The 10,687-nt window shown below is 34.9% G+C and overlaps 1 protein-coding gene across 1 annotated transcript; it reads left to right on the forward strand.

The window, feature by feature from the left end:
* Positions 1-842: 842 nt before the first annotated feature.
* On the forward strand, positions 843-7,295 carry LOC117402756 (protein dpy-30 homolog). The gene is made up of 5 exons (XM_034004193.3): positions 843-980; positions 3,967-4,007; positions 4,089-4,136; positions 4,227-4,369; positions 6,740-7,295. Exons 1-5 carry the CDS (start codon positions 971-973, stop codon positions 6,810-6,812), a joined length of 315 nt encoding a protein of 104 aa, XP_033860084.1. The 5' UTR covers positions 843-970; the 3' UTR covers positions 6,813-7,295.
* Positions 7,296-10,687: the final 3,392 nt, after the last annotated feature.

A 10,687-nucleotide genomic window follows, 5' to 3' on the forward strand; every position in this document is an offset into this window, starting at 1 on the left:
TTGATGTTGCATCCTCAAAGAAATCAAGCAGGTTAGTTAGACATGATCTCCCTTTCCTAAAACCATGCTAACTGTCTCCCAGGATACTGTTACCATATAGATAATTTTCCATTTTGGATCTTATTATAGTTTCCATAAGTTTACATATAATAGAAGTCAGGCTTATTGGTCTTTAGTTACCTGGTTTGGTTTTGTCTCCCTTTTTGTGGATCGGTATTACGTTTACAATTCTTCAGTTAGCGGGTTGTAAATAACTTCTTTCATTTCTTTGAGTATATTGGGAATATTGGGAGGACTTCATCTGTCCCAGGGGAATTATATATATATATATATATATATATATATATATATATATATATATATATATATATATATATATATATATATCATGTTACTCATGTCACTTGTAACAATCTCCACACTAACCAGGAAATAAGTAGGCAGGTTCAGCATTTTCTTGAGCATTTGCTGAAGGAAAGCGTGAGCGTTTGTGTGACTTGTAATTTCACTGGACGCTGAGCTCCAGATAAAGGACGATGGGGGGCACTGATATACAGGGCATTGTTTGTGATCAAAGTTATGCGCTTGTGACGGCCTCGTAATCTAAAGGAATAGAACAAAAAACAAACACGATAAAAATAGCCAGACTGCTAATGTAATTTACCGGCTAGATGCTTTCAAAACAAGCCAAACCTGGCTGGAAAACCGCCAAACTGGCAGCACTGTCGTTCAGCCTTTCAGGGGTGCCCGATTACTTTTTTGTATCCAATAAGAAATTGCACTAGACAAGCGCAGCCAATTATGAGCACAGGTTGCCTTACGTGTATTTAGCAGCCAATCACTGAATAAAAAGCGCAAAATCCAAATGCATTTTTAACGTTATCAACTAACCAATAGAAAACACGTTTAGATCAACTATGCTTGATTGGTCGCTTTGTTTGCGTGCAGCGCGTAGAAACCGACAACAAACATGGCGGACGGTGAGTAGGCGGGCAGTGAGTTTCTGTAAATAATTTAATTTATTAAAGGTAAAACAGAATATTCCGTTTGCATAGAAAATATTTTTTAAGTGTTACATGAATGTCTTTATGGTGCGTGTGTTAAATAAATGTAGCAGACTTGATATGTATTTGATTTCGAGCCGAGCCATAGCGAACCGGCATTGCTTACTGTTGTCAAGAAAAAGAGTGCGTGTGACCTGCTTTTTATATCAATGGGAAGCCAGAGTACCTTAAAATGTAGCATAGTTTTGTGTGGATTTCTATAGTAGATATAAATGGCCTAACTAATATTTCTGTATGTAAAATCTGGCAACCACAAATATCAATTAACTATACAACAACACGACTAGAGCCCAGCTTAACTAACTAAGTATTACACAGTCAAACTTTGCTATTGAATGCACACGTATAGTTTTTCATGTAAAAATCACCTGTAAATTTTTAATGGTATAAAAAAAAAACTGTGCCATGAAAAAATGATACAAAAAGGTCTAAGTCAAACAATGCACAATAGGAGCTGAAATACCGCTCTAACATTATGTACTTGACTTGGCCATTTTAATCTCCATAGTGTTCTCTGAAATAATCCCCATACTTTCCAGACCCTGGGTACTCCCCTACATCAGGACCTGGCCATGCTATGTTAACAGTTTTGGATTAGAACATATATCCCAGTATTTATTTATGCATTTTTGAACTTATTACTTGTAATAATAAACTGGAGATACAAATCAGGTGTTTTGCTAGACTGTATTATTATTATTGCTCTGACAAGAGGTCAAACTTAATAGGTTAATCGAATACAATACCTAAGCTAAATTACATTACTAAGGTATTTAAGTTAAATCAAACAAAAACATGGATTTCACTTTCCTGTTCCAATCACTTTCTGCCCAATCTCCAGCCAAATCTAACAAAAGTATGTGATTTACAATGCTGTTGTCATACAATGATTAGCAAAATTGTAATATCCAGGAATAATAGGTTGTTAAATCTTTACTTTGCCCCACTGAATTAACTATAAACAGTATAAAAGTAGACATCACTTTTTTTTTTCTAAATCCCTTCCATTGTAGTTTCTGCACGATAAATAAAATGGCAAAAAATGGTTTTCATAAAGTAATATAATTGTTTACTTATGCATTTTTTAGATGTACATGCAAGTGAAAACCCAAATTTAACTTAAATAAACTATTCAAAAAAAATAAATGTAGAAAAGGGGCGCATTGTACAAAAAAAAAAAAATCAGTTTTGGTTTTCATCTATTACTTTCCTCATAACAGAAAATAGGATCACAGTAAAGCAAAACGTTGACACTATACGTAACATTTACCTTGCAAGTTGGGCCTGTTTGGAAAGCGTGAAGCATTTTCAAGTAATGTAAGGGCATCTGTATCCCCTGATTCTGACTCGCTTGTCCAATCTGAAGAAGTAATTTACTTTGTTGATCCTGCTTTTTATGTTCATCCCTACTGTCACAAGCATCACATGCCTTTAGAAACTGTAAAACAAATTCTAACAAGGTGGTAAACCAGTGCAAGGCAAAACACATTATAATTATTTCTAATATTTATCAACAATGTAATTTATCAATCAGTCTTTATTTTATATAGCATCTTTCATAGTGGCCCACCATCACAAAGCGCTTTATAAGATACAGTAAAAAAAAATTTTAAAAAATTGCAGAATACATTAAATACAGTGAAAAACAAAGCATAATACATTAAATACAAGGCTAGGATGTGAACATTCTAAAACATTGTGGATGCGTATGTCTTACAGAATCATAAGAAGATACAGTGAAAGATCTGAAGTAGCAGAGACACAACAGTGTGCGTGTGTCATATAGAATCATGAGAATAAGATAAAGTACCAAAGACACAACAGCTAATAACAGATACCAGGCTTAAAGAGCATGGAAAGCAAGAGAGAACAAGTGGGTCTTGAGAGTTGATTTAAAGCGAGCGATGGTGGGAGCATCATGCACCAAAGCTGGGAGAGAGTTCCAAATAGTCAGAGCCATGAAGCTAAACGAGCATTCTCCAAGTGTGGTACACTTGTGCTTGGGGATAGCAAGAAGGCCAGAGTCTGAGGACCTCAGTTTGTGGGCAGAGACATAACAGGTCAGCAGGTTGAAGAGATACTCGGGACCTGTTTGATGAAGGGAATTGAGGGTGAGCAGGAGAATTTTTAAAGTAATCCTGAACTTTACAAATAGCCAGTGCAGCAGGGCAAGATGGGGGGTGATGTGTTCACATTTTTTACATCTGGTAAGGATCCTGGCGGCGGCATTCTGAATTAGCTTCAGTCAGTTGATGGCGCGTGCCGAAAGACCACCATAGAGAGAGTTACAGTAGTCAAGTCGAGGGGAGACAAATGCATGACAGAGTGTCTTCGCATCGAGGAGGATTTTTGCCTTCAAATTAATTTGCAGCAATGGTCGTTCAAATATTCAGATAGTTTCTCTGCACTAGTAAAGACAATATTATTACACCATGCCGCTGTTCTAACGTTGCACTGCTAAAGTCTTCTCTAGTTGATCAATCAATGAGCACTGACACAAAGCAAAATGGGCGGAAATTTGTGACGTTGGCTAAAATTAAATCCGATCACAATGAAAGCTCAGCCAATCAACATGCAGTTATTATACTGGCAGCAATGCTGTCTAATAGCATCTAACAGAAACAGAAGCAGTATGAGGAATGATTCAGAATGCAAGCAGCATGGACTGTACAGAATGAAATCTGGATAGCAGCGCCAATTGAGATAAGGTTGAGGAGAGCAGTTGTAAAGCAGATAAAATAAGTCCCAGTACTGAGTACCGGTGAGTACCGGCAGAATTTCACCCCGGTCTATAACACCCCTGGTCCACACGAATCACTTTTTATTTCATGTATCAGTTTTAATTTGTAGAAATTAAATGTTAATACAGTAGTTTAAAATGTAATTGTTTTTTTCTTTCTAGATCATACTGATGCTGAACAAAGCCTGGAAGGGCATACACCAGTAAGTTCAAGTAAAAATGGTATGGAACTGTTAAAATACTAGATAGCTGGTGTTCTTCACTAACATAATTTTGTTTTTTAGGTTGCAGATAACCCACATGCAGAATACGGACTTACAGAAAATGCACAGGTAGCTAACATTTTAACTAACAATTAATGTTTGCATGATAAGTTATTTAAATTCAACCATGTTACAAATTCATTATTTATAACTTTTCAGAGAATAGTTGAAAATGAGAAGACAAGTGCAGAAAAGGTCTCAAAACAGAAAGTGGATCTCCAGTCCCTTCCCACACGTGCATACCTGGACCAGACTGTTGTGCCCATTCTTCTACAAGGACTCTCTGTGTTGTCAAAAGAAAGGTAAATTATTGTTCTATTAAAACATTATTAGAATGGAATATTTGGTGGCTTGTGACTGCCAGCTACCTTCTGTTCTACAAAATGATACTCTGTGTAATTAGCCCAAATTAATGCAAAATAAACTGTAGACAAAAAAAGTTAACGCATGTTTGTCTTTTATAACCTCGGTAAAGGCACTTAAGAACACATATCATGAGGTATTGTATTTTAACCCTTCCGCTACGGTGAACATTCTACCTGTTCTGGGTCTGACTGACATAACTTGACTTTCGGCTTGTGTATAGCCACCAAAAGTATACTGTATTATACCTTTCTAAATGACAGAGTCTGAAGATTAATAGAATAATGTTTTCACTCTGATGAAATATACCCTACAATTGCCTAGTTTGAATGTAAAACATCAGTTTTAAAATGTACTTGAAAATTCATTTTTCTTTTAGAAATGTCTCCATAAGCGTAATGTAGTGATCTACTACCTAAAATTTGTAAAAGGATCCTCAGCAACCAGGATCAGAAAGAATTTTATAAATACCGTGTCTGGTGTGGATGTTACATCAAATTGTTTGACAGGTGTGTAATATGTGAAACAGTTCACCATCAGATAGTTGTGTCAATTAAACATCTTTTAAAAAATATATATATATATATATATATATATATATATATATATATATATATATATATATATATATATATATATATATATATAAAAATATAAATATATAATATAAATTAGGGATGGACACGAGTGCTCGAATACTGAGTACTCGTCAAGGACGTTACTATTCGTTAACATGTGGAGTCATCGTTTTTTTTTTTTTTTTTAGATTTACAACAATATGCTGGATTAATTTCATAAGCTTCGTAAAATAAAACAACACACTCTTTGGGGAAGATTATTGCATTGCCGACTCCGATGCCAATTGGAACGAGATTGAGCAATATTTCGCCGAGCCATGCATCCCACCCGATCAAAACCCATTGCAATGGTGGAAAATCAACGAAAATAAGTACACCAAACTCAGTGTCCTGGCTAAGCAGTACCTATCAATCCCTGCAACCTCATTTCCAGTGGAGAGGGTCTTTTCCACAGCGGGACTAATTGTAAATCGGCTCCGAACTCGCCTCTCCCCTGAGCATGTAGACATGCTCGTTTTTGATTGATTTGCTAGCGAAATATTTAGGCTATGTGAACTTTTTTAAAACTTTTGCACAAGAATGCGTCAGGCCTACACTAAGTATTTATTTCGCTCAGATTTCAGTTATTGAAATAACTCATTTATGTTAACTTTTGACGGTTTCATTAAAAACAGTTTAATTGTGCAATAGGCTAAATGTAGCCTGGTTACTTAGAAGGACACAGTGATCCTCCGTTCTCATGTTTAATAAATTATTTTCAAATTGCACTTGTTTTCGTTGTTGACTCATGTATGAAATGGCAAACCTTAGCCATTATAGTCTGTCATGTTTAATAAGACTGGCTGGCGTTAGGATAATTTACATAAATGTGCACTCATTAAATATTCTCAAGAGTACTTGAGTACTCGACAATAATATCATGAGAGTACTCGAATAGTGACATAATTCCAAATGCCCATCCCTAATATATATATTTGGGTCGGTAAGCATTCTTGGCAATTTAGTATGCTCTCCAGTAATGTTGTGCTTCAATCATGGTATATATGGTAATCAAAACCTAAGACACTAAAATGCTGCACCTCATAATAAAAGGTATCTCTATTGGCTTGGGGCTTCAGCGAAATGCATTTTGATTGGAGAGTCATCCCTGAAGTTTGTTTTATAAGTATTTCACTACAGTTCATATTTTTATTTTTTGGGGGGGTTTATAAACATTTTGGTAAGCTTGTACTCGCTGAATCTCCCGACAGAAAACAAGAGACTAAAACTCACTCGTCTAGCTTTGTCTATTTAACTTTTAACTTTATTTTCATTTTGAAAGTATATAAAACCATCCCTGATTGGTTATTGGAGCCTTTGGAGATGTCCGTCATTTGGTAATCAGCCAATGGTTGTTTAAAGGGCTTCAAAGTGGCGTATAACGTCACCATTACATCATCGTACATATATTCTATTGGTGCCGTAGCGGAATGGTTAAGCAGTTTACAGCTCTTGAACTTAGGTTTATCTCCAGACTACTACTATGTGTTGTAAAGACATTTTTTAGCATTACTATATGATAGATAGAAAAAAAGATGGATAGTTATAATGTGTGCATATTGAGCTCTTAATGTCCACACTTGCCTGGAAAAATGGTGACATCTGTTAGTGCGAGAATTTTTTATTTTTATTTTTTTAAATGTGTTTTAAGGTTATTGGTTTGATATTGGGTCATTTTACTTATATTTTCAGACCTCCAAATCCCATTGAATTTCTAGCGGCATACCTGCTGAAGAACAAGTCACAGTTTGAGGATCGAAATTAATACCCTGGAGTGGACATACACTGATGCATCACCAAGAAGATCTATAATTCACGTAAATGTCTTGTTTTTTCTTTTCTTTTCTTGAAATACTCCCATCTGGATTGCTACAAATAATGTTGTTTTTATTTTATTTTTCATTGCAGAATAAAGTGTAATTGAATTTAAGAAAGAACATTGTCATTTTTCTGCAGTTGTAGATGACAAGCATTAGTTATGGAGTTGCTTTTATTGTCAAAATAAATCAGAAAACAAAGTATCTGAAAAATTCACATATTAAAATAAACCAGTATGAATAACAGCATATTTCACAGACACAATAGAATACATTCTTTCCTATGAAAATTCAAAGGACAAGGGTTTATAGGGTTGGATTTTTTTTTCATGTGTATAAAATTCTGAGAAATGCTGCTTTTTTTAATTTGACCGCTGTCTTTAAACAATATCATCATTTAATCTTAATCATATCATAAAATACTAAACACATTGAAGACTGATGTGGTTAAAATAAAAAAAAGCAGACTAGGAAAAAATACCTTGAAATAAACCAAATTGCACAAGTGAGCTAGGTAGCATTTGATATAGACAAATGCAAATATATGCTATGGTGAATCAATTTTCATTGTAATTTTTTTATATTTAGCTCCCAATTGTCGACACAATTAAGTCAGTATTCTATGATCTTTATAAAGTAGAACCTGACAGAAACTTAATTTATGAAAAAAAAAAAAAAAAAAAAAAAAAAAACACATTCCTAGTAACACTCGGAGGTGATGTCATTTCACATTAAATGGTTTGTAAACATGAAGTGCAAAAGATTGAATCATTGAAATAAAAAAAGAAAATGTGACACTGAAATGGTTAACTGGTTCACTGGACACCATCTCTAAAAGCTCTTTATACTCCAAGCAATTTTCGCCTGTAAAAAACACATTTTTGTATGCCCTAGAAGCATGGTCTTTCTATCAAAATTTAAAGTACAAAATTATTTCATATATTATGAAGCTATCTGGAACAATAATGCCTCAGTGACCCTCACAGATGAGAAAAAAAAAATAACGCATTATAACCCATGAGAACATGTATAATAAAGAAAGTCCAATATGTTGGGAAGTTGCATACAAAATTTCAGCCCCATAGCACAAAAAATGAACAAAATATGAGTGTGCGAACATTGTTTGTGATTTTCTGATTTTTTTTAACCAAAAGTGTCTTTTAGAACATAAGTAACAAAATAAATAACAAGAAATAAATAACTATATACTTAAGTGCTTGAAACACAAATACCTATGTTCTGTGCCATCTTGAAAAACAATTCCTGTCAACAGCTATGCAGAGGCACATTGCACATTTTACAGATCCAAGGTGTTTTGACTCGCTTCCCTTCAGTTTGACTGCAATAAGCACAGCACTGTCTCCCTTGTGTTGCCTTCGACTCTGAAGAAGCCGCATCTACCTTTGCAATTGGCTAAGGGGCAAAGGCGGCATTTAGAGGCCCCTCCATAATAATGAAACTGCAAAAAAGAAATAAACCTCTGGCATTGCATGAATAAACCTAGTGAAGCAGCAGATATCGTCTAGGCTTTCATTTTGCAAAGATAGCAACCAGGACATCAAAATCAATTTTTTTTACAAATGATTTTTCAGTTGCCATTAGAAGCAAATCACTCAGATGAGGCTTGGTCATGGAAGTTTGTAAATAGGTTTTAACCAAACTTAAAACAGAAAACATATGCTCATTCTCGCAGTGGTTGATGACTTTTAGTAATTTCAGAGTATGCAAGTTGTAATGGTCGCAAAACTTCGTACAAATTTTAAGAAGTCTCCTGTATCATGATCCCGTTCTGAAATTGCTTTCAGAAGAGGCATATTCTCAGAAAAGCGCCTATCAAATTCTGAAAGAAACCTATCTACTATTTCAAAGTATTCTATTTTGGCCTTCAATTCAAAAGAAAGAGATGTGCTGCTAGAACTCTCCACATTATTCTTCCCAATTGTGGTGTCTGTGAGAAACTGCTCCAGTCGTGATGATGCCTTCTGAACTCGTCTAGACCGCCCTTGACCTTTAGTCACATTAATTTCTAAAGCTGTCTCGATATCATAAGACTGCAAAAGACTTGGCTGCATCAAAAAGGCTAGAAAAAAAAGTATCAGATCGCATGCTTTGTAATTCATTCCTGGTTGACTCGATGAGCAAGCATGCTTTTGAAATCAAAACATCACTAGACTGAAGCTGATCTGATAGGCTGTTGGTGGCATGGAGAACTTGCTCTACAATATGGAGAACAACAACAAATCTAAAGGACTCAAGTTTGTCTCGCAATCATAGCTTCAGCTGCTGCATCCCTGTCAGAACCTTCTGACAGTACACCTAAAACTGCAAGCAAACTTCCATAGCGAAGTTTAACTTGAAACTGAACCATACCAGTAAGCCCACCTGGTTACAGCAGTTCTCTCAGGTGCTAGGACTTGAAGATCCTCAGCTTTTTGAGCCTCAATAAAAAGCTGATACCTGGTGTTGCTATTGGTAATGAATGTAAAGTGACTTAAATGTTTAACAATTACCGAAATGAAATTGTTTTGGTACTGGGGAATAATGGCCATACAAATGTTCAGTCTTTTGTTTTGAGAGTGGAATTTGACTCTGCGATAAGATGAAGCACTTCAATGAAATTTCCAGCATTTGAAGCACTATCATCTTCAGAGTGACCATGACATGCTAGACCTTGCCTGCTCAAAAGTGCTGCAACTTTAAGAAGCTTACATGTTCTCTGTTTTCCTCAATTTCTTGCTGTCTCACTGAGGACAAACAAGATGCAACTGACTGATGAGAGCCAGACTGAATATCCTTGAAATGAGACCATGCTCTTAATATCCCGCTCACTAGCTTGATGTTGTTTAAGCAAAGCAGATATAGCTTTCCATTTCCAAGCTCCAACGCTTACCAATCTTTTCACCTTTTCTACTGAAAACTGAATTTCTCAAAATAACCCACATAATTTTAGATTCGTAATCCAGAAAATACAATTTCTCAAAAGAATGGAGTTAACACATCCACAGTAGTAAATTTAATCTGAAAGTCAATAAGACTAGATATACTAACATGATTTAATTGCTAAGAAGTGGTGGATAATGACTTCAATTTCTTTGGTATTGTGAAATTAGAAATGCATTACCGGTGAGTGGGATCAAATATAGCGGCGTTCACATGGATTAGCAATACCTAGTGTTACATTAGGTAAGGCATTACAAGACCAGTACTATAACCAGGGTCTGTAAAAACCAGCCATAATAATTCAAATAAAGATTTGTTTTGTAGCACTTGTAAGTGGTGGAGTATTGTTCTGACCTAGAGCATATATTTCATTTTGCAATTATTCAGTCTGACAAACAAAACACCTTATATTAAGATGTAGTGCTATTTTGCTTGACAGATTTCAAAGATCATCTATGACAAGACACAAAATTACACCAAAAAATATCAAGCTTTGCTAAATAAATAGAATGAATTTCTGTAAAATATATAAACATATATTTTAATGATATTTATTGCACACTATAACAGTACATGATTCTATAAATGCCACTTTACACAATTTTGCAGTTAATGTAACAAGTAAGATAATGTAACAAAGGATATCAAATAAATTCAAATATTACAACTTTTTAACACAGTCTATAAAATATAGGTTCTTCAATATAAACAATAAAACTATAGATCTTTCATTACTGTTATGCAACACTGGTTTAATTTGAACATTCACTGTATAGCCTCAATATTCTGGGATGTCTGGTTAAAAGAAGAGAAGTACACAATTCAAGAAATGCCACTTTATACACAATTTTGCAGTTAATGTAACAGGTAAGCTTATGGGGAT

This window comes from Acipenser ruthenus, chromosome 5 (assembly GCF_902713425.1).
Source record: "Acipenser ruthenus chromosome 5, fAciRut3.2 maternal haplotype, whole genome shotgun sequence".
In the NCBI taxonomy this organism is placed as follows: Eukaryota; Metazoa; Chordata; class Actinopteri; order Acipenseriformes; family Acipenseridae; genus Acipenser; species Acipenser ruthenus.

Bases quoted from the DNA above. Each gene is read 5' to 3' on its own strand.
- LOC117402756 (XM_034004193.3), top strand. The intron at 4,008-4,088 runs GTAAGTTCAAGT...TTTGTTTTTTAG, and splicing joins GCCTGGAAGGGCATACACCA to GTTGCAGATAACCCACATGC. The intron at 4,370-6,739 runs GTAAATTATTGT...TTATATTTTCAG, and splicing joins TCTGTGTTGTCAAAAGAAAG to ACCTCCAAATCCCATTGAAT.